Source organism: Camarhynchus parvulus, chromosome 7 (assembly GCF_901933205.1).
Source record: "Camarhynchus parvulus chromosome 7, STF_HiC, whole genome shotgun sequence".
In the NCBI taxonomy this organism is placed as follows: domain Eukaryota; kingdom Metazoa; phylum Chordata; class Aves; order Passeriformes; family Thraupidae; genus Camarhynchus; species Camarhynchus parvulus.
This window is the reverse complement of record NC_044577.1, coordinates 34,349,975-34,374,974: the sequence shown is the minus strand read 5'-3', so window position 1 is coordinate 34,374,974 and position 25,000 is coordinate 34,349,975. Positions and strand designations below refer to the sequence as shown.

General features: G+C 41.9%; 1 protein-coding gene across 1 annotated transcript in view; it reads left to right on the top strand.

The window, feature by feature from the left end:
* ZEB2 (zinc finger E-box binding homeobox 2) overlaps positions 1-25,000 on the top strand; it is a 113,846-nt gene that overhangs the window by 86,323 nt on the left and 2,523 nt on the right. Inside the window, exons 4-9 of the mRNA XM_030951981.1 lie at positions 1,806-1,877; positions 7,842-8,030; positions 8,736-8,950; positions 11,447-11,555; positions 12,422-14,391; positions 16,360-16,540. Of these exons, the coding sequence (XP_030807841.1) occupies positions 1,806-1,877; positions 7,842-8,030; positions 8,736-8,950; positions 11,447-11,555; positions 12,422-14,391; positions 16,360-16,540 (2,736 nt within the window). The remainder of the gene's footprint in view (positions 1-1,805; positions 1,878-7,841; positions 8,031-8,735; positions 8,951-11,446; positions 11,556-12,421; positions 14,392-16,359; positions 16,541-25,000) is intronic.

Genomic DNA, 25,000 nt, shown 5'->3' with positions numbered 1-25,000 from the left:
AGGCAGAATGCCAGATCTGGGAAGAGAATCAAGGCTGGCTTGTCTGCTGTACAGTTTAAACAAATATTTTTCATCTGGTCTGCATATTCTATGCTTTTGTACAAATTTAGCATCTGTTTGTACCTGCATATTTTAACTTAAGAGCTTTCATTAATTTTTTTTCTCTTTTTTTAAGCTTCAAAGCCATAAACATGTATATTTATACCACAGTATTGTACGCTGGTTGTAAAGCTCTGAATTAAGTAATTCTGTGCTTTAGTTTTGATTAGAATGATACAATTAGAACCTGTTATTCTACCAACTAATTACTTGTAGAGTGTGACATCTGAAGAATACTACAAGATTACAATTTTAGGAATGAACTGAGAATGTGCTCTGTTTATATTATTCCCCTATCTTCAGTCAAATCATTGTCATGGAAATGGATTAATACTGGGCCAGTCTCTGTCCTCATCAAAATCTTTCTCACAAAAAAAAAAAAAAAAAAAAGAAAAAAAAGAAGAGCAATAAGAATTTTAACGGTTCATGTATCAATAACATTTTAATAGCATGCTTTGATCTTCTTGCCAGTCTATCACTTGATTGGCTGAGCAGCATCCATCTTCCTGAATCATCATCGACTAGTGTTTTTTTCTGGGAAATTCTCTCCTTTTTTAAAATTTATTTGGTCACTGTTGAACCTCTTCTGGGTGCCTTGTGCCATTTTATTTCTTGCAAGCGCATCTCAGTGAATGATTAAAGGAGATTTTTTTTCACTTAAATCTCAAATACTAGATTCTCTCACTTGAAAAGAAAAGGAAAGGGAGAGGTTGTGTGTTTGTGCATGTCTTCAGATAGGGAAAGGCTGGCATTTAGAGGTTGAAAAGGCGAGAAAGAAATGCTCTGTATAATTTTTTTTTTTGCCTGTGAAAACCCTTTGGAAGGTTAAATCCTATCCAGGCTGCGTGTGTGAATACCTGTTGCACATGAACTAACAAATTAGCAGCAAGAAACCAAGTTTGACAGGCAGTGCCAGGCAGGCTGAAACATCCAGGAAAATTGTTCTCCCCAGTGATGGAGCCTCTTCTAAAAGATATTTTTATTCAGTCTGAGTCCCCAGGTTCATGAAAAGTAAACCGATCCATAAAAACACATAATAAATAATTTTACACGTGTCATGCTCATTTGCATGTGAATTAACCCGATTTATGGCCATAAAGGCAGACTTTGTCAGTGCACAGGAGACGCAAACAAGTAGTAGTGGCAGAGGAGAACTTCCTACAGTTGAAGATTTGTCACATTTCTGCACCACTCAGTATTAATACTTGCTGTGCCTCAAACAAGGTTAAAATGACAGTGACAGCTCAGATCTGTGTGGCTATAGATAGATAGAGAGGGAGATACAAGAAGTTGTTACATTTTCCTTCTGCATTTGCATTTTTTTCCAGGTATAGATCTCACAGTGTCTGTTAACTGATTATTTCTTTAAATACGTAGAGAAACAAGAAGAACAACCAAAAAAAAATCCCTTTTTCTCACCTGACTGCTTATTAGATTTGATATTGGGAAAAGCCCTTGGTTTACTCTGAACAAATAGTTCTGTTTTCCACCGCTCTCTGCCGTGTTTAAAGTAAATAAGTTCTCGTCCCTGCAGCGCTGCTGAACTCATTCTCTCCCCAGAACAAAGCCATTGTGTAGGGGTCCACAAGAGCCCTTTTCTCTCCTTCCCCGAGCGGGATCTTCCCCGGCACCGCAGCGTGCTCCCCAGCTTTGTGAGCCATCCTCCACCCTGCCTGTGCTAAAAGTGTGCATGCTTTGTTCCACAGAAGAAATGAAGGAAGATTATGACACTATGGGGCCTGAAGCCACAATTCAGACCACCGGAAACAATGGTACAGGTAAGGCCTTGCATGGAGTGAGCATCACTTTTATTTGGGATCACGTAGAGCTAGCTGTGCATGAGGAGTGGGAGTGACAAAACAATCTGTTTCTTGTTGAAAAGTTGGAAAATACTGATGTAATTCTCCTGGTTTTTAATTCCCCCCAACTTGACCACGAGAGTGCTCAAGTGACCAATTCATGCAGTGAAGAGTCCTTGCTACCCCTCCTGTGTCCCACAGCATTTTAGCTCCAACTCCTTGTAGCTGCATCCTTGGGAAATAACAGTCCTCAGCAGTGTGAGGAGATGTTTTCCCAGGCAGGGTGAACCTTGGATAGTTGAAATTAGCTGGGCCAAGATACAGTGGCCTTTTAATGAGACTGTACTAAGAGCTTGATGATGAGGATGGGGTGCACTCTCCTTGGCAGCCCCAGATTTGAGCTGCTTCAGAGACTGAAAACATCTTTTCAGCAAGACGCACATAAACCCCTTACATAGATCCATAGACACACACACACTTTAAATGCATATTTATGAGATTATAATGTTCCTGTCTAATTGTTTGTCGGGGGTCTTTTTCCCACTTTTAGCATCTCTTTCTTTCTACTCTTCTTAGAAATCAATACATTTGGTGGCACAAGAAGTGTGACAGAGATATTTAGCAGGCATCATGTCTGAGCCATCTCACTTTTTCTGTAGCAGAGCAAACCAGCAAAAGGTTCCTGTTGCTATTTTCTAATCCATATGAATTCAGGAATTTACCATGTTCCTTCCAAAGGCCCCACTTTATCCTCAGCGTAGCTGAATACCATACATCACCCAGTGTTTCTTTTGCATTTCGTCACAATTTGAGATGCTGCAGATAGATTTACACAGCTAAAAGGAAGAGTTTTCTAGTGTAAGTACATTTCTATCCATTCCGTTATGAAATTTAGTTCATAGATAATACTCTCCACAAATATTACTGTAAAAGGTGGTACCAAAGTCTCACAAGGATTTTATTACTCACACTTTCCTGATGTTGGTAACACCCACATAAAACCCCAGTGCTCTTATTAAGCAACACAAGAAATTTACTTTATCATTCTTGAGGGGGAAAATAATAGGAAAATAAAACCATATCACTGCTTTCTTCATCCATTAGATTTATTATGCATGAAAGGAGGGTGGCACCGAGGCACAGTTCATCATTACGTATGTACTTAATGATGTTGCTGTGCAGAACAGGCTACATATGTATCTCAAAAGCTTATTTTATTTCCAAGAGGCTGCAATAAAGTGACAAATTGTGCTCAGCACTTGGAGAAACAGGATTTTAAAAGACATCTGATTCAGAAACAAGGTTTGATAGTTATCTGAATTACCATTACCAGAGCCTTTGAGGTCCCCTATCAGTCCGTGTGACTTCCTTTGCGCATCTTTTCCTTGCCGTAACAGGCCTTGACTCTTTCATGTTTGCAATGTGGTCTGCTTGAAGGGGAAGACTTCGTGTCCTCTTAGTCCCTTCCCTTCCAGTATCTGATGTCCTCATCTTCCAGCTCATCACTGGCCTCATGAAATCTCTCTGGGGCCCCTCTGCCAGCCCTGAGTGGGGTCCATGGGGTGTCCTGCCCCTACTGGAACCAGTTTTGCATGGAAGAAATAAGGATTACCCCTCCCCAGCTTGATGCCCTGCAAACTCACGGCCCAAGGAGTGCTTTGCATTTAGGTGGTCTGCATTTAAAATGCAAGAGCTTCTCTGTGAGTTGCTCCTATCAATTCCTTCCCCAGATGTCCTGTGCAAGTCCTAGGCTCCTCTTTGCTCTGGCTATGATGGAGGCTTGCTCAAATAACCATCACAAGTTGCTCTGACAGTGTTTAATTCAAGTCTTTTGTCACTTTTTGAGGTGTTACCCATTATTATCATTGGGTAATAATGTTTCTTTAGTTGCTGCAATCTCCATAGACTCTTAAGAGCAATGTCAGATTACGTAGACATAATAAACACTCTTATAAATTAAATGTTTGTGCCAATCTTTTCACCCTGAGAGTGAGATTCCAGGTGACTATGAGTACCTATAGTTTCTTTTATTAGGAGTAAAAGCTCCCTTTCATGCCCAGTGAGGTGCCTCAACCCTTATTTGACTAGTAAAGGGAAAAAATTAGTCCTTGAGCTGTTGGAGATACTTCCTGGATGGTCTGGGAAGTGTTCAAAGTTTTCCTCTTCAGCCTCACTATAGGCTTTGGGCCTGTCTTGAGTGTTTGGCCTCAGTTTTTCCCTGCAGGTTGTAGGGGATCTAATACTGATGTTCAATAAAGGCTGAGACTCAACCCAATGAAAACACACATCCAACCAGAAGGTTTCTGTAATTGCATGCAATATCTGTGGTGCACTTTTAGCATCAAATTCTCTGCAAAATATTATTAGTGGAGAAAGAAAACTAAAAGAAAAGGTCTCCATTATTAAATTATTCTGCTGTTGTCAGAGTGGCCACTTCCTGGAAGTACTTTAAGAGAAATCTTGTTATCCCTACATTAATCAGCTGCATTTTTATAATGAGCCACGGAGGCTTCATAGTGTAAAAGCAGAAGTGACATTAGGGTGAAAATTTAGGATTTTGGTCCCGCTAAATGAATTTGTAAATATTTCTGAGGATTTCTGCAATAGGGACTTGCAAATGTGATGTTTAGCAGAAGAGCTTTTTAAAAGGTGAATGAAGAAATTCTTATGGTTTATTTTATTCTACCTTTTATGGTTACTGCAACTGGGATGTTTGCAGAGAACAGATTAACAAAATCCCTGCAAACAAACAGATAAATTCTCCTGGTTTTGATTAGTAACATCTGACAAAATTCAAGATCTCTTAACATAATTTAAAGAAGGGAAAGAAAAACTTTCAGGGGGAGGAAAACAGAACCAAAACTTGGCAGGTTGGAGGACAGGCCGTTTTCAGGCTGTAATCTGTGTGTACCAATGGGGGCCTCTCACTTCCTGGCTAATGAAGGCTGTGGTTTTATTAGCTTTGTTTGTGATTAAGGGCAGCTATCACCATCTCGCAGGACGAGTTCCCACACAAAATAACTGGTCTCCCAAGCTCCTCGGACCTCTCTCCCACTTTATCTTGAAAGGTCCTAAATGCCTCCAAAGATATCTTTCCTTAATGTGTTTTATTTTTATGTGACACAGCCACATCAGCTTTTGGAGCTGAAAATATTTCTGCTCTCCAGGCTCCAATAATTAATTTAAAAAAAGACTTATTTGGTGAGGTCACCCACCATAGATCTCGCAGGAGGGGATGTGCAGTGTGTGTGCAGTGTCAGCCCACAAGGAGTCTGGGAACATGGCTTTGTACATGGAAAATAAATCAGGGCATGGAGGGGGGAAGCAAGTCTTCCACCCAGAAGCTGAGAGACAAACCTAATGGTTGTCAGATGGGTCTTTTTAGTACCTCTGGGTGAGCTTCTAGCCACGTCTGAATTGTCAGTAGTGCTGCTGGTGAGAAACCAGACCCACATGGACACCCTTGACTATTTGTGTTAATCTGCAGCTTTGCAGCACTGGTTGTATTGTTTCAGTGAAGGGTCTATCAGCTTTTCCACTAAATCCCCTTGTTTTTAGGGGTTTATAATGTAGACGTAAACATTTGCTTTAGCTCCTGGATTGCATGTACAGACATAGAAGCTAAATAATCCTGAGAATTAGGAAGCCAAGGCCGGTAATATCGCAGCAGTCCTCCACAGCCTGTTGGATCAGCCTCCAGATAGACTTGGGGGCATGAAGGAAGAACCTCATTTTGGTTTGAGTTGGGGGTGGAAGCTCCTAATATTAACTCCAGGCCTTGCTTGGTAGCTTGAATCCTAATCCTATAAATGCAGTTGCAAACTCAAAGTACCCCTCATTTACCTGGGGAAGAAAAGGGACACATGGAACCATTCCATGGAGCCATCCCGTTTCTCCTCCCTGGAGAAAAAATCCCTCTCCTTGCTTCACTTATTGACTCATGGCCTAGATTTGGCAAAATTAAACTTTTTTTCCTTGGGTATATTGCTAAGAGAAGAGAAGGAGTGGAGCTTGAGTAGTGCTAAGCCAGAGGGTAGACCACCCTGTAACACCTGGAAGATCTAGGCATAACAGGGGAATGAAAAGTTAGATTTACAGCATAAAAAGTAAAGCCTCAGCTCTTTTTTTTCCTGATAAAAACAAGAAGTCCTACACCTGCTGTGATGCTTTTGTGCATAAGGTGTACTCAGGACCCACCATTTTGTTATATTTCTTTCCCAGAACAACATGGAGGTAAAGCACTCTGTCTTCTTCTCCACACTCACACTCCCCTTCTCTAGAAGCTGCTTTATTTTGGTGTTGAAAGGGGAGAATTGTTTCTCATGCTAATAACAAATGGTAACTGGAGCTGCAGTAGGACCAAGAGGAGCTCTGTGGTGGTGTAGCCATTCCCTACAAAACCACTGTGATAGGAACAGAAGTTTCCTTCCAAAACCAGGGTCCCATGCCCTGTGCCATTTGGTCACTGTCACTAAAATACTGCAGAACAGTTGAGAAGCTGCTCAGCTGGTATGAAAAATAGGGCATATTTTTCTCAGCCAGAGGATTTGATTTTATCGGCTAAAGGGATGAGGTTTACAGAGACGGATATCTACTTTTATCGATGACGCCGAGATCAGAGCTTCAAATCAGGCAATGCAGGCTCCCACTTGTGCCCCAGTCAGAGGTCATGGCTCATTTTCACTGCCAGCATCACTGCCTTGCATTTTCAGAGGAAACTGAGGCAAAGCCTTCACCCATTTCTAAACACCAAGGAGCAGGTTAGTCTCTCATTTCCAGTGGTTAAAACCATAACCCCCTTGATTTCCACGTGTTTACTCCATGTTGCTCCCTGGCTTCACTGACAGCAGAATTGTACTGTTTAGTATTTTATTTTTACGTGAACTCCAGAATAGTCCATGGTGTTTCCTCATTTTCTTATTTCACCACAGCAGAAATACATTAAAAATTTAATCAATCATAAGTTGTTCTTTTCATTTATGGTCAGTTAAAAACAAGTATCTTTAGTTGCCTGCCACCAACTGTGTCTCTCAAGACTTGTTAATAAACAAAGTAACACAATTTAGAGGAAGAAAATCATAATCTCCTTTTTTTTTTATTTTCTAGTATAATTCTATTGTTATTTGTCTATAACATTCCAGAGTTTTAAGGTCTTTCCTGAAAGCAGTGTTCATACTTGAAGGAGAAAAGCACATTTTTAGTAACAGGATGCTTTGTGGCTGAGCATGTACTATGTTTCATGGACATTGCATGGATATAAAAAATTGAGGTTACATTTAAAGAAAAGAAAGAAAACTCTTGTATGGGCTGTCAAAGTGGTTTTGGGCTTGGTGACCCTGTAATGGTCTAAACCATGTGGCTCTATTGCAGAAATCATGAAGCAATAAGTTTTTAAAACAACCCATTCTCTCATTATAAGTTAATTTTTCAGGGAGGAAAGAAAAAGTGGGAAGATGTGAGCCACTTTCTTCTTGTGCCTGACAAAGGGCAGCCTGAGGAAAGACCTGTCTCAGAAAAGTTTGGTCTTTTACTACCTGCAATTGTCATCTCCCACATGGGGACCATCTCGGGGTCTGTGGGATCCAGGGGCAGCTGAGCTCAGTCCTGTAGGTCTGAGCCAAAAGCTGTGGGACCCCCAGGAGCCCCGTGAAGGTTGTTCAGGTTCCAGCAATGAAAGATTACCTGCATTACCCAAGCCTCATAAACTTCTCCTGCTGCCCTGTAGAGCCCTGCCTTCTTGTTAATTTAACTGCCTGCCCTTACTTCCACCCACACTGGTGGAAAGCCCACATTAATTTTATTGGGAGCTGGAGCAAGGATCCAGCTGCAACCCCAGCCTTGTAGCTCCAGTACATCTGCTCAACCTCCAACACTGCTGACCGGCCCAGGCTCTCTGGGACGATGCCCTCAACCACCCTTTCTTTTCCCTCTCTCTTATTTTAGTGAAGAACGCAAATTGCACGTCGGACTTTGAGGAATATTTTGCCAAAAGGAAACTGGAGGAAGGAGATGGGCATGCAGTCAGCATAGCAGAGTACCTGCAGCGCAGCGACACAGCCATTATTTACCCTGAAGCCCCTGAGGAACTGTCTCGCCTTGGCACTCCAGAGGCCAATGGGCAAGAAGAAAATGGTGAGGCTGTAATTCATTTTTAGCCAGTATCCTGACCTCGTGCAGCTGTTGCAATTATAAATGCACTACATGCCTGGGTGTTTACCTTAAAAATTGAAGAACAGCTGCAGCGGCATGGAATTTCATGAGCAAAGATTGGGGCTGTAATTTCAGTGTATTGTGATTTTTTAGTCAGCACATTTGTATTATTTGGTGGGTGGACTGAAGAGCTGAATTTAAAGAGGAGAAAGGCTGCTGCTCTACTTGGGAGTTTGGGAAGTTTTAATAGAGTTTTAATGCAACAAAAGACAGAGTAGCCAGCCTATTGCTCTCCAATGCCTTGATAAATAATTGGAGAAGAGTCAGTAGGAAGGATTCGGTCAATGGCATAAGTAACATAATGAGCTGGGGCTGGAATGCAAATTGCCAATTGATCAGGAAAAGTATTTCTTAGTTTTCAAGCCAGCCAGGTCTGCGGGAGGAGTGATGCCCATAATTAATTTCCCGGCGGGGTCCAGCGCGGGCCCTGCGAGTCTGCCGTGGGCGTGCTCGGGTGCCGGTGCCTCCCGCCGCCGGGTGGAAGCGCCGTCCCTCCCTCCCGGGCAGCAGATTGCGGCGATTCCTCTCATACCATCCCGGGCAATCAGCCCATGAGCTGCCATTGATTTGCTGACCTTTTGGCCTGCCTCTCTCTTCCTCCCCCCTCTTCCCCATGCCGGGGTGCAGACCTGCCACCTGGAACTCCAGATGCCTTCGCCCAACTGCTGACCTGCCCCTACTGCGACCGGGGCTACAAGCGCCTGACGTCCCTCAAGGAGCACATCAAGTACCGCCACGAGAAGAACGAGGAGAACTTCTCGTGCCCTCTCTGTAACTACACATTTGCCTACCGCACCCAGCTCGAGCGGCATATGGTGACACACAAGCCAGGGACAGATCAGGTGGGGGGCTGGTTTTAAGTGATTTCTTTCTGTAATAACCCCTTAGAGAAACGATATTGCTTTGATTGGCAATCATTATTAATTTTTCATGGCATTTTGAAGATGCAGATCTTTTAATGGTAATAGCTTTAATTGAGGTCTAAATGATTTTTTGATGGTCTCTTCTAATATGATTTAATAGTCTTATGTTCACGATCGAATGAGTGTGTTAATTTCTAATTTAGAAATTTTATTTGCACTTTAACTTGACTTTAGTTTCGTTTTTATGTTCCTCAAAAAGTGAATGAAACTGTAGCATTTTAATTATACATTATTAAACATCTCAGCAATTTTAATTCCATTTTTCACCTAGTTTTACTTTGCAGTGTTGCAAATAGGAGCTCCAAGACATACTAAAAGATCCGCTAATATTTTTTCATTACTTTTTGAGTAACCTTTTCAATCACATGAAATTATGCGTATTTTGTATAATCGTTTGTTAGACATAATTACACATTTTGAGAAGAACTCTTCCGACAGTACATATAGGCTATCATTTGTGATTGTGCCACTAGAATTGGGCATTGCTCTCATTTGTATAGCCCGGCAGCGTATCTGCAATAAATCAAAGCCGTTTTTTTCCTCGATGGGGCACATGTAATATTATATCAGTGCCACATTTAAGGAAATGCTGGTGTCTCAAACAGGTGACTGAGCTTCCCCAGTGCTCCTAGATGGGCTGGCAATAGACCTGCACCACAAAATTCTTTGCACACCAGCAGAAAAACTGCTCCTAGCTGGAGAATTACTTCTAAAAACCCATCTTAAGGAGGGCTGTAATGGAAACTCAAATGGCGTGGTTAAAAGTTGAATAAATAGATGTGTGCATTGTGTCAAATTATAAAGGCTTTATGCTGTATTTATTTTTCTTAAAAACCTGAAAAATCACAATCTGCTGGATTTCTCTTGGTAGGTTTCTCTCAGCAGAAGGTAAATTCAGTTAGGCAAACATATATCTTCCTAATCACACGATTTTTGCAATTAGCATTTTTAAGAGAACCGTATCTTTTGCTTGATCTTAAATCAATATAAATGACTCCAGAGCACTTTCTCCTTTCTTTCTTTCTCATGGCTTTTCCAGTAGACAAACACATTTTCCCATGTATATTTTTCCTAACCTGATCCACTGTAAGGTTCTTCCTTTTGCCTCGTATCATTAAAAGAGCCAGGGGAGGGAACAAAACCCGCCTGGATATTTATCCAACGTAACTGCCTGAAATTTCACATGCGAGAGCGCGCTGGTACTGGCGCATTATGAATGGTAGCTTTGGTGTTGAAAAGTCCCCTCATTTGCTCATGGCATTTACAATTAGTAAATTAAAATGATTGTATCATATTAACAGTGGCACAACTAAAGTTTATAGTAGTCCTCGGAGGGCGATGGGGGGAGACAAAACAGCTGTTGCTGTTTGTTTATGCAACTCAGCAACATATGAGCGCGGGTCCCTCAATGGCGCGCGGCGGGCTGGGCTCTGCTTGATCTTTGAAGGTTGCTGCTGTTTGAACAAACCTCCCTGTGTCCCATGTAACACCATCTGTCTCGCCAGGAATGTGGGAAGAGGCAGCACACCCTCGCAGTTGTCATACCGTTTCGGCGCTGCCTTTTTTTTTTTTTCCCCTTCCTTTTTTTTCCCCCCCTTTTTCCCCCCTCCCTGCTCCTGCAAAAGGCTTTTGTGTCGTGGTTGCCTGCAAAAGGCTGACCTCCTACCTTGAGCATCCAGAGTGGCTACATGATTATCAAGATAATAATTATTTGTTAATTAAATTTTTTTTTTCCTCTCCAAATTCAAAGTCATGGGGTTTTCCTTGCTTGTTGCAAAAAGGTCAGCTTCCTTTGATTATATCTTTACACCCCTTTTAACTTTCAACTTTCCCTCGCCCCTCAGAAGAGCACCAGGGAAAAACATGGCACGAAAGGTAGCTCAAGTCTTTCCTGCTGCTCTGTGATTTTAAAAAACATTTCCAGCAGCAGCTTATGCTGAAGATGCAGTCTCTCCTGCTTGATAATGAATTAAATCTTACACGAAATGCCACTAACGACAGTGTTTCTCTCTTTCCTCCACATGCAGTAAACAGAATTTTTAAACAAGCTGAGTCCCACATGTTCAGAATCTGCTAGGAATATTAAGAGCCACAAATCTTCTTATAAAACTGTTTCTCTCATCGTGAGATACCTTAAAGCAACACATTTCTGATGGGAGACTTAGGAAATAATTCTAAAGCAAATATCGAATGCTCATGTGAAAGTACTTTCTCATTTGTTTCGGTTTACTGCCAACATTTTGATTTTTATTGCAACGCTGATGAGACAAATAAATGTACATGCAGACCTTTTGGTCCGCTTGACGAATTCAGAGTCACATTAATTTAATTTTTGTTTTTTGAGCTTGAAATTCATGGTTTCTCTTGCATAAAATTCATGTTGGTATCTCTTTTGTTTCGTTCTTTTCCTCCCAGCACCAAATGCTGACCCAAGGAGCAGGCAATCGCAAGTTCAAATGCACTGAGTGTGGCAAGGCCTTCAAATATAAACACCATCTGAAGGAACACCTGCGAATTCACAGTGGTGAGTAGCGGAGGTGCTGGTGTGCTCATTTGCATTTTGTTTAATTAGCTGAGTTTTAAAGACTGCTTAAAATTTACACAGTTCTGCTTCTGGCTTCTTGGAGCTACCAAGGTATTTCATAAGTGATATCTGAGTCATCCTCATTTATCATGCTGTTAATACCACGGTCTTGCTAAAAGATTTGGAAATAGTAAAGCTTCCTGCAAATAATATAGATTGTTTGGCAGTTTGAGTTCAGAAGTGTTCATTCATCGCTGTGCAGTGGGAGCCTGAAGAGTCCATTATATTTTCCAAAATAAAAAGTCCCCCTGAGTGAAATACAGCTCATATTCTCAGATAACAAGAAACTGCCAAGCCTCTCAGATTGAATGACTTGGGCATTTTGGCTCTCCTACTTGATGCAGAATTCAGCACACAAAATGTCACCAGGCTCAGCCCAGGCACAAACTGATGTGGAGGTTCTAACATCAGGACTCAGTTTCTCATACGGGTCCTCATATCCAGTGAAAATTCCATTCTGGGGGAGAAAAAAATATAAAAGAAACAAATCAAATTTGAACAGTCTAAATTTGATTTGATTCTCTTCCTTACTGGGTGCTTACCTGTGATTTGCCCTGGTCAGTCTGAAGCCAATCTCACACTTTGATGGCTGTTGCCACTTGGAGACCCTGGGTCCAAACTGACCTCAAAACCTGTAGAAAGAGGAGGGTAAAGCAGTGGTGGTGTGTGGCCATGTTCAAAGAATTAATATTTCCTTCACTATTAATCACTGGATACACAGGCGGTCAGTTAGATAGCAAATGCAACCTCTTGCAATTATAGCAGCAAGAATGATAATTAACATTTGGTTTTAATTATCATTTTAGGTGAAAAACCATATGAGTGTCCAAACTGCAAGAAGCGTTTCTCCCATTCTGGCTCCTACAGTTCGCACATCAGCAGCAAGAAGTGTATTGGTTTGATCTCTGTAAATGGCAGAATGAGAAACAATATCAAGACGGGTTCTTCTCCTAATTCTGTATCTTCCTCTCCTACTAATTCAGCCATCACACAGCTGAGAAACAAGCTGGAGAATGGCAAACCACTTAGTATGTCTGAGCAAACAGGCCTACTGAAAATTAAAACAGAACCACTAGATTTCAATGAGTACAAGGTTCTTATGGCCTCACATGGGTTTAGTGCAACTAGTCCTTTTATGAATGGTGGACTTGGAGCAACCAGCCCCTTAGGAGTTCACGCGTCTGCTCAAAGTCCAATGCAGCACTTAGGTGTAGGGATGGAAGCACCATTGCTCGGGTTTCCTGCAGTAGGCAGCAATTTAAGCGAGGTGCAGAAGGTCCTACAGATTGTGGACAACACGGTTTCCAGGCAGAAAATGGACTGCAAGGCTGAAGAGATCTCCAAGTTGAAGGTTTACCACATGAAGGATTCATGCTCTCAAGCCGAGGAACAAGGAGTTACCTCCCCCAATATTCCCCCCGTGGGTCTTCCAGTAGTAAGTCATAATGGTGCCACTAAAAGTATTATTGACTATACATTAGAGAAAGTCAATGAAGCCAAAGCTTGCCTCCAGAGCTTGACCACAGACTCAAGGAGGCAGCTCAATAACATTAAAAAAGAGAAGCTGCGAACCCTAATAGACCTGGTAACTGAAGACAAGATGATAGAGAACCACAACGTATCCACTCCATTTTCATGCCAGTTCTGTAAAGAAAGTTTTCCTGGTCCCATTCCGTTGCATCAGCATGAGCGTTACCTGTGTAAAATGAACGAAGAAATCAAGGCAGTCCTTCAGCCTCATGAGAACATGGTTCCCAACAAACCTGGAGTGTTTGATAAGCAAGCCCTCTTGCTGTCATCAGTACTTTCTGAGAAAGGAATGACTAGCCCCATCAACCCATACAAGGACCACATGTCTGTACTTAAAGCATATTATGCTATGAATATGGAGCCCAACTCTGATGAACTACTGAAAATTTCCATTGCTGTTGGCCTTCCTCAGGAATTTGTGAAGGAATGGTTTGAACAAAGAAAAGTCTACCAGTATTCAAGTTCCAGGTCACCATCACTGGAAAGGGCCAGTGCCAAGGTGGCGCTGGCTGCCACCAACAACACTCCCACTAAAGACTCTTTGTCAGCCAGATCTCCAATAAAGCCTGTGGACTCTATAACTTCACCATCTATAGCTGAACTCCATAACAGTGTTACTAATTGTGATACTCCTCTCAGGCTAACAAAACCTCCTCATTTTACCAATATTAAGCCAGTTGATAAATTGGACCACTCTAGGAGCAACACTCCTTCTCCTTTAAATCTTTCTTCCACATCTTCTAAAAACTCCCACAGTAGTTCTTACACTCCAAACAGTTTCTCTTCTGAGGAGCTTCAGGCTGAGCCATTGGACTTGTCTTTACCAAAACAAATGAAGGAACCCAAAAGTATTATAGCCACAAAGAACAAAACAAAAGCTAATAGTGTAAGTTTAGAACACAACAGTGTTTCTTCATCATCTGAAAACTCAGATGAGCCACTGAACTTGACTTTTATCAAGAAGGAGTTTTCTAATTCAAATAATCTGGATAAAAGCACTAACCCAGTATTTGGTATGAACCCATTTAGTGCCAAACCTTTATACACAACACTTCCACCACAGAGCGCATTTCCCCCAGCCACTTTTATGCCACCAGTCCAGACCAGTATTCCTGGGCTGCGACCATACCCAGGACTAGATCAGATGAGCTTCCTACCACATATGGCCTATACCTACCCAACTGGAGCAGCTACTTTTGCCGATATGCAGCAAAGGAGAAAGTACCAGCGGAAACAAGGATTTCAGGTAAATGGTTTCAACTGTTTTCTGCTTTGAAAAGCTAGAATTTAGTATTTTGTGATGTGTCTTCTTAGAGAAGAAAAAGCCCAAAGCTATAATCAACATTTCCAACAAAATTAGCAGAGTTTATTTAAGTCTGAACTTGGAAAGACGCGGTGAAGTAGGAAAATAAACTGCAGTTAACTTAAGAGTACCTCTACTTGGATTCAGGAGCAGTACCAATTACTTTGGACAGGCATAATGATCTTTGTTCTGTTAAGAGTTCAGCCGTTTCTTATTAGATTTGCTTAGCAATATAATGACAATATTGATAATGTCCATAAAAAGTTGTATCCTAGAAGAAAAAAAGAAGGAAACTTTGTAGGGAAATTTATCTCTTCAAGGCATAGCTACATTTCATCACAGCGAAAAGAGCAGTGGGAGACCCCTTTGGAGTCACCTCCCCACTCGGGCACAAAGTTGAATGCCTCTAAGCGGATGTCCATAGAGCCTCATAGACACTGTAAACCATTGAAAGAGATTCTTTCCATATATTTTTGGGGGATTGTCCCCCCACTATTCATGGGAAGGTTGTCTTCTTCTCATGAATGTCTGGGGGATGAGAAGCATTGACCCATAGCTCCTTCCTTTGGGCCGCCTAATGGTCTTCCCAGACTCTTAGTCCTCTAATCCTGCCAGTCATCTGGAACAGCTTTGAAAAAAACACAGAGATTAAATTAAATTATTTGGAGAGGTAGCAGCCCGAGCCGTTAATCACAGACGAAGTCTTCTCCTGGACACGTAATCTGGGTCCGCACTTCTTCGTGCCCAGGTACAACCCATAATTCTTCTACAGAGTCAACACAGGTGTAGCAAAGGATTTTTTCCCTTGCATGCCTGCAGTGAAGAGCAGCTCCACAGAAGTCTTGTACTTTTATACCCTTTTGCTGGGTGTATTCAGATATAATGTACAGAGTTTAGTTAAATGAGATTAACTGATTATAGATTAATAATTTTTTCTTACATTTGCGCCTGTTCCCCCATGTCCTATTACCGTCCATTAGTAATTTTACTGACTAGTAAATGTTTTATAGTTTCAAATGTGAAAATCAGGTATGGTTTTACATTACGGACTGTAATCCCTCTTTGCACAATAGGAGCATAAATAGCACTGCACCTCCATAACAGCTGTTCCACTATTCCAATTTACAGTACATCTGCCCTCTTTGTAAATGTATTTAAGCCTATTTAATCTTCTCTAATATTAATTAGAGCAAACCTAGTCTAAGAAAACTGAACTGTGTGATAGCAAATGGAAATGTATGTTATCATGCAAGTTTGCACTCTCTTTGGATCGAGACAAAATAAATATCAAGAAATTTAATAATTTACTGATCCACATTCATTATTGCTTAATGCTGAAGGCTGTTTTAACATAGATAGAACATTGATAAAAAGTGTTATTAATATTCCCTATTTCAAATTACAAAATTAAATATAAAAATATAGCTTGAGGCCTTTAGTCGGGAGACATACATTTAAATGGATTGCATAATAATAACATTTGTACCTAAATATAAAATTCAATTAAAACCTTTCTACAGATACAGAATACACCTAAGTTTTGGAATTTTGAAAGGAATGATCCCATAGCTGTTGCTTACATTTACCTCTGTAAAATAATGCAATACCTTTTGCTGGCCACAAAGAGCCTCCCCTTCACACTTTCTTGGAAATATTTAGTGCTGATGTGGTAAATACTGTTGGTTTCTGCAAACCACATTACTGCAGAGTGCTCAAAGACAGAAAGTTGGTTTGAGGCATAGAAGTAGAAGGCTCCTCGTTATTTCCATACTTTCCACCAGCTGTAGTTTCATTATTCATATTCCTAAGCTAAGAGGGACCACCAAGGAATGATTGTAACTTCCCTGGGGTGGTTGGTGGGCAGGATTGGTGGCGGGAGCGGCTTTTGCTGACGAAGTGGTTCCCTCACAGGGAGAATTGCTTGATGGAACCCCAGACTACATGTCCGGCCTCGACGACATGACGGACTCCGACTCCTGTCTGTCCCGAAAGAAGATAAAGAAGACAGAAAGTGGCATGTACGCGTGTGACTTATGTGACAAGACATTCCAGAAGAGCAGTTCCCTGCTGCGACACAAATACGAGCACACAGGTAGGGCACGCCGAGGGCAGGGTTGATGGTCGTGCTTTGTTCTTCACTGTCTTTCATGAGTACATTTGTGCAGTGCTGAGGCTTTCAAAAAAAATCCTTTTTCTCTGTTGTGGCTTATTTTTAAATTTTTTCTTGGTGGTTGTTGCATGGTTAAGGACAGTTGGATGTGATGTTGGGGTAAATGTTGGTAGGTGCTGTGGCAATCATCATCTCCCAGGCCAAACCTTCGATCAAAGCGGCCCCAGAACTCAGAAACAACTTGGTCAACAAAAAGTCTGGCATGAGAAGGAAGAGTGACAATGTATTTCTTGTTTCTTAGACACTATCTGACCCCGCTCCAATTTAATCCAATAGGAAAAGGGCCACTGACGTTAGCAGCATGAGAGCTGGCTCTGGCCAAGTTATCTGAAAGTCAACAGCTCAGGGGGTTTCCTCTCGCAGTGATTTTGCACACCAGCAGCACAAGCAGGTTGCAGTTCACTTTTTCACTTCCCAGTTAATGCCCAAGGAAGGTTCCCTTCTTTCCTGAGTAGGAAGTGATTTTTGTCTAGTTCAAGGAAGCTTGCCAAAGCTCACCACGCACTGTCAGCTTAAAAAATACTTTGGTTTGAAAAAGACCTTCTATCACACCTATGCTGGCTTTGGTTCCCCTTACGAGCAGTGCTCCCTTCCCCACTGTCAGCCAGGACAGAGCTCTCTGAGGGCCACACATTGGCTCAGCATGTTTCAGTTAGGGGAAAATGGGACCGGAGCTTCCCAAATAATAGAGATATCAAGTTATGTTGGACAAAGGGAATGTGAATTATCATCTGAATTATTGTGCAGCAGGACATAAACCAAACTCCAACTTCCTAGAGTTAGAAAAAGTTTACTCAGGAGGAAACTTGCCTTAACTTTGAAAGCTGAGTCCCGCTTCAGGAAATGAAGCAAGTCACATCATCCTTCAATCTCACCATGTGAGGGTAAAAACCTTATACCTCTCTATTAATACATCTTCCAGGCCCCACATAACCCTTTGGCTTTTCACAGATGAAAAATTTACAATTCAGAAGTGGACGGTGCCTTTAAAACAAAATCCTTTACTTTGTTATTTTTCCTCCTTATACTTTTCTTCCAAATTTTAAGCTAAGCCCACAACGGAAAATACAAAAGGAAGTTAAAATACACGTGGGATTAGGAAAGAAAATTAAAATCAACATTTTGGACTTGATCAGCCAGTTCATTGGCAGAATGTGCTTCCCACTACATTATTCAGATCAAATTGTTTATTCAGTAGAAGAAGCTTTGAAGGCTTTACGTCCCTGCACCTTTCCTCTCCTGAATGATTTTATTACAGCCATCTGCAAACATTATGCTTTACTACACTACTACTGTAAAGCTCTTATGTTAGAACTGGCCTTCATATATATCGGGATCTGGACATATGGTTGAATCCCATAAAGTTGGTAGTCCATAAGGTCGACAGACATATGGTTGAAAGGCTGAAAATTTGACAAGCTGAAATGTGTGCAAATCACCTTGATTTGCAAAATAAACTGCATTTGTAATAGCAAAAATATGTTATGGTCTTGAAGTAGCATGGGAACCTACTGCCTAGAAAAATGCCACACAGCTGCAACGTGGGGACTCTTCTCCTGCTTCTATCTTCTGTCCCTTTTGGCTTCTCAACTTCATGTCCATCAATTTTATGGGACTCAGCCTTATGACCCAGAACATGTATAGGGTGTCAGATTTAATACACTAGAACTACAGCACATCATCAGGCTGGAGCCTGGCATTTAGGGACAGGAAGGATGGTCTTGTGGCAGAGGCACAGGCACTGAGAGCATTGCACTCTCCCCTGCCTCACCACAGACTTCCTCAGTGAATTGCAGCAAATTGCTTCATCTTTCTCTCACCTTCGCCCATCTTTGAAACATGGGGAAATGATACCAGCCCGCCTCTCTGGGGTGTTGTAAATATTAATTCATGATATCCTGTGATGGAGCTCACTGGATAAAGAGGGAAGTACTATTGTCAGGGATGTGTTTGCTTTTATGGAGCCTCAGTGCATCACGCCAGTGTTTGAGTGGGTGGGAGCTCTGAAGGGCTTGGCTGGGCCAGCCCCAATACCTCATGCACAGCCTTCAGGGGGCACCCTGCACTGGCGCTCTGGCTGATGGCTCAGGTGCCCCTTAAGTGAATTTCAAATTAATTTGATCGTTTCAGACAGAGTTTGTGATTGAATTAATAACATAGGTGTGAAACTGCAGTCCATGTTCAGTGGAAGTGACTGAATTGAAAGTAACACCCTCTTCTGCCTTTGGGGTCATTCTCAGAACAGGCCCGGGTTTTTCAACCAACTTTTTGAAACCTAAAAAAGAGAAAAAAAGCCCTTTTTTTCTGAGGGTGTTGCTGTTTTCTGAGCAGCTGATCATGACCTGTTGTAGCTTCATTAAAAACTTGTTTTAGGAGGAATTGGAATGTTTTCTGTCTTTCCTGGAGAAGCACGAAATAATGGATGTTGTTTATAACAATCTCCTTTTCTTTGTGTAAAAAGAATATATGTGTTTTATTAGAACTTTGGGACAATCAGATTTTTATTTGTCACCCCTTCTCCAGGTCTGTGTATTTATTGCAGCTAGTGATAGAACAAGGGTTAAAAGAGTCAGACAGAAACCCCTAAAAATTTATCACAGAAAAATCATTTGAAGCAAAACACTGACAGGTAAAACTACATAAACTGTCTGAATCATTGTTTATTGTTAATCAATTGTAAAGGAGAAAACAGGAATGTTTAGGGGTTGCAGTAGAGCTGAGTTTCTGTGCCAGGGCAAGAAGAATAGCATTTGGCCAGTTCTTTTTGTCATCCCAAGAACTTTTGGTAGGACCATGCAGCCAGCTGTAGGACAAAGTACTCTGTGATTACCTCTGTACACCATGCCTGCCACAGCTGGAACACAGTAGAAAAAGGGCCACAAATTTCACAATCCATATTTTTTAATTTGTGCAGTATTGGTGGCATTCTGTAATAGCTTCCAGCTTCATGGGGAGAAGGGAAATTTCTTGTGTTACTGCAATGAGTGAATTGCATTGGTTCTGGCTCATCTGAAATTTAGTGTAGAGGCCACTGTTTGTTGCAGAACCAAATTCTGACAATTTAATTTTGGGATGCCATTGAATTTTGAGAGAAGTTATGTGTCCCTCTTAGAGTTTGAGCTTCACAAGGTCCTGTTTGCTTAAAGCCAGGGGACGCAGTGCTGTAATTAGGGTGCAGAGCATGACAGGTAGCGCAGGCATTCAGTGCTCACATGATTTTCCTGTGGAATCTTACAGACTCATCCTAATTTGGACAGGCTGAAATTAGTTGAGCCAATATGGGATGTGCCTAATCTCAGATTTTTCCAAGCTGCTTAGCACAAGGTTCAAGACACTTTCCTTATGAAAGGTGAAGAAGGTGGTTGCCTTCACGGCAAAGCATCGGTGCTTTGGTGAGCAAAAAATTCCTGGTGCTGCTGATAAGGAGGGAAGCAAGGAGTGGGTGAGTGAGCAGGAGAGCAAACAGAAAAACGGAGCATCTAGAAATACAGAAAAATCCTGGCTCCTGGTCCAGCGGTGGAGGAGTAAGGTGAAGGTTAATGTTTGTTCTGCTCTCGTCAACGCCCGTGTCTGCCACACACCAGCTTTGTTGTAGCTTCACAGGGGAACTCTCAGCGTGCCTGCTCTGCAACAAAAGCTGGAAACAGTTTTTCAGAATCCTACCTAGAAATTTAAAATCCTTTCATTGTTGTTCTATATTACATCATAGTCTATTTTATTGCTTGTGTGGGCTGTCGAGGGCCTCATAGCTGTGCTAGGGCTTTCATCCTTTCCTTTTCCACTGTATATTTTATTAAGACCTCTTTTTTATTTTTGTAGCTTTCATGCTGATGCAAGCACTAGTTTTATTTCCAGATTGATTCTGTAAACTAAATATTGTTCTTGAGCCTGGTAGCAAATCAGCTCTCTCTGGCTAGTATTTTGAATTCCCAGCTTGGGAGTTTTCTTTATTTAGAGCTTGATTCATAAAAAATTTACATGCTATTTAAAGGTTATTTTTTCTTGCTTTACTCTGATACAAGTTTAGAATTCCCCATTTTACACTCAAATGAAGGAGAAAAAGGGATATATTCTATGTTTGTGTCTGCAGACAAGGTCTCCTATTGAAAAAGGAACAGGTGCAGCTTGGGCAATTATATATAAATTGCATTTATCTTGCACCTTTGACCGCTTTGCTATGCTCTGGCCACTAATCCATCTCCATTGGGACTACATCTAACATCCAAACCCCCGAGCAGCTTCAAAAGAACTGCCTTAAAAAACAATAAAAACACACTGTCACAAAAATGTTTCCTTCTTTCCTCCGAAGAGTGGGACTTCTGTTTGGCCCCCTCCCATGGAAAAGAGACCCACTTGCCTTAGGCAAAGGATGGGTGATATTTAGTCTGGGACCAGTGACAGCTTGTGATCTGATGCCTTGTGACTTTTATACCACTGCAAATGGGAAATGCACAGCTTTTCAGTCAAAAACTTTTAGCCCAGGAAGATTGAGATACTTACTATCAGAGATTTTTTTGCTGTTGTTGTCTTGTTTTAACAGAAATGCAATTTTAGAGGCTTTGCAAACAGATTAGTTACAACTTCCCCTCTGTAGATTGAGCGTGGGCCCCCACGGGAACCTGTGTTTTGCAATGAAGCAAAAAAAGGCCCAAACATTTCTTCTAGATATTTGATGGAGATTTATCATAAAATTTCATTGCAAAATGTGGCATCTACATCACTTACCCATCTGATGAAACACAAGTGTTTCATGAGCCCTCCTGTGAGCTTCCTTGTGTGCATCTCTCCAGCTCCATCCCCCATGGATGACACAGGGATCTCAGATGAGATTGGATACCACCTGTGGGGTGGGATGTCAAATCTGCTTCCTTTTGACTTATCTCTGCTCCAATGATGTTATGAATGTTGTGGCACTGCATGACAGTGCTCTAGGACAGGGGGATGGCTTCAAAATGAACAAGGGTGGGTTTAGATAGTAGGAATTTAGATATTATGGAGATATTATTAGATATTAAGAAGAAAGTCTTCACTGTGAGGGTGGTGAGGCTCTGGCCAGGTTGGACAGGGCTTGGAGCAACCTGGTCTAGTGGAGGTGTCCTTGCCCAGGGCAGGAGGTGGAATGAGATGAGGTTTAAGGTCCCTTCCAACCCAAACCAGCTGGGGATCCTGTGGTTTCCTGCAGTTGTAGGTCCTCCTCATCCACCTACAATTGCAGACTTACCCCCATCCCCAGTGTAAAATACCTTAGCCCAGTTTTATTTTACGACCTACTAACACATTGTAGGGATTAAACACTCATTTTGAGCGGCTGCAATACTGGGTTTTGCACATGAGGGGAAGAAAATAATTCTGCAAATGTTCGGAAACCTGATACATTTAAAAACATATTTCAATTAGTGTTGTAACAGCTGCACACTGAGCACTGCTAAGGTATGTTATGTGGTGTCTGAACAAAGAACTTTGCCCAAGCTGTCAGGTTCCCTCAGATCAAAACTGAGGCCTTGATATGGCCTTGTGGTAGACTAAATAGCTCTAGCATTGCCTTTTTAGTGCTAACATAAATTAATATGAAAATATGAAGTATTTTCATCTGTTCATTTCTAAATTAATTTATAAAATATGGATGATTCCCTGCCAGGCTACATCTGTGTGTGGCACGAGTGCCACGTGCAAGGGATGAGCAAAGCAGGCAAAGACTGAGGGACGAGCACATCACCCAGGCTTTGGAAGGGTGGGTGGAGGAAAGTCTGGATGAGAGCAGTGGAGGTGGTTGACTTCTGTTTGAGGAAAGGAGAAATGCTGGGAGCTGGATGGAGCACAGCTGTGGGGTGAGAATCATAGATAGAATGGTTTGGGTTGGAAGGGATCACTAGAAGTCATCTAGTCCCTGCAACCACCAGGCTGCTCAGGGCCCCATCCAATCTGACCTCAAATTTTTCCCAGGATGGGACAGAGAAGGGTGTAGTGGGCATCAGATGTTGTGTGCTGTTAAAAAAAAAAAAAAATCAGGGAACTCGAAGTAATGGAGAAGTGATGGTGGAGAAGTGGAATGAGACAAGGGTTGGGCTTGTTGATGTTAGGGAAAAGTAAGTCAGAGGGAGGGACTGAGATAATGTGGGCAGTTCAGTGAGGAGGACACTAAAACGGTACTGAGGAAAAGCAGAAAGTCTGCAAGGAGCAAAAAAGAAACAAAATTAGCAATTATTAGGTATTAGCGAGGGGACATCAATGTGCTGCTCTGAGGGTAATCAGCAGGACAAGTGGGTCAGGGCAGAGGTTCATCCCTTTGGGTGTTGGTGGTGCTGGGAAAGCTCCCACCTCACCCGTGAGGGTTTTCCACTGGCAATGCTGGGGTTTGAGAGCGCTTAGGCTGAGAGTGCTTTGGGATTTTAAGCTAATTTGAGTAAGTGACTTGATCGTGCTTAAATCTCCCGAGCTAAGACTCTGGGATTTCCCCTTCGTGGCTAAACTTGTGCCCTGAATCGCAGGTAGCTGACTCCAGCTCTGGATTTGGTGCACCCCTAGGTCAAGGCTGGAGGTTCAAAGCCAAAATACATTTATAGCTCAAAGCCCAGCGTTTTCTTTGAGTTTGACTTTAAACCAACAGGTTAAATTGGCAGAAATGCAGATTTAGGAAACAGTTCACGCAAGTAATACTGCTATAATTCGATTTATCAAGTTTGAATTTACAATTTTACTATAAAGAGAAATAAAGGAAAAAAAGAAACCTTGTATGCTTGCAGACCTAGGAAAATCTCTTACAAAGAAATGCAGTCTGAGCCCTAATTTCCAGGCATCTACTAGTTTCCCTGTCACTTGGGTTACTTTAGCTGTGGTTTCTCCTGTATTTTCCTTGCTGCCAGATCTCCCCTTCATTTCATAACACAATTTTGGCTTCCTTGAGGATTCGTTATTCACACCTTATTAAATGTGAACTTTCACAGTGGGACTTGAAGGTAGCTGTGACTGGATAGAAAAAAAAAATAGCATAGTCCTTGGTATTCATTCTTAACAACTTTGCTATGAAAGTGGAGTTTTTTCTATGCCTGACTTTCCGTACTCTCATGTCCCAGGGAAAAATCAGATCAGGTTCATAAAGGAGCAGCTTGAGTTTTCCTGGAAGCTGAGATCCTTCAGTGATCTAAAAGCATTTATATTTTTTCCTGCTGGATTTCTTCCATGCTGGTGTTTCCTAGCCCTTTGCTCTTGGCCGGCAGTCCCCCATACTCATTCTCTCCTTGTTTCTGCATCTTTAAAATTAAAGGAACACCACAATTTCACAACTGACAGGATGGAAGGGCTCTGGTGTGAAGTTTATTCCTGTTCTGGTCACATGCTGCATGAGCTAAGTATGATAAATACGCTCAAGGAATCAGGCCAGTTCACTAATAAGTTCCTAATGATCTGCTCTAGCAATAGGACATGCAAAGCAGGGATCCACATTTCAGGCACCAAATACCAGGATTTTAATACCCATGAAAAATCGTATAAAATATAAAATAATGACCAATTGGCACCATACCTACATTCATGGTTGCACCACCCAGCTGAATGACACTTAAATTATAATTTGACATTTCCAAAACTTAAAAAAAAAAATAAAATCAGCCGAAGGTACTACTGTTTGATTTTATTTTTTGCCTTCTGCAATCTAAGTTTGGTGATCGGTCTTCACTAATTCCAATCTTTGCACCATATGTTATGTCTGGATATCTCACGGTTGCATCATGCTTTGCTGAGTTTTGTCGTGTGGCATCATGCTGACAAGTATTTTTTGTCAGCTCTATTTTGGAATTAAGCTTTCAGTATGGCAGTTCTGGAAGGTGTTGAAGGCATTCCTGTGCTATTTGTGGCCTGGGATCAACCAGATGTGTTTAGGCTTGGCACTGGTTTTGAGTTTCAAACATTGGTTCGAAACTGTCTGAAATGCCAAAGGAAATACTGTTTTCTGCAGCTTAACACCACTTTAGCACTCAGCGAGTGGCTGACAACATTTTATTTAGAAACCCCTTATGCTTCTGTGGCAGATGTATGTATTTGTATTTGCTCACGTGGTGGGGGAAAAACGTCTTTCTGTCCTTGAGGGCTTCCTCCTGCAGGCAAGGGTTGGCAGAGGGCACCCCTGGGGTGGGTTGGGGTGCGTCCAGCTCAGATCCTCCTGCCAGCAGCAAATCCCTCGTGGACTCAGCGAGTCCCAGCTCTCTCTTGCTGTCACCAGACAGGCCAGGAGCATCCCTAGGGAATCTGTGTTGACTCACCTTGGGGTGCTGCAGGTGGGGAAGGGTTGACCAGCAGTTGGCTTGCGGCTGTGTGGCACCACCGGTGAAGGCACAGAGATAAGATGTTGGCTTCCTGCTATTCATCAGCCACATAACAAAGAAA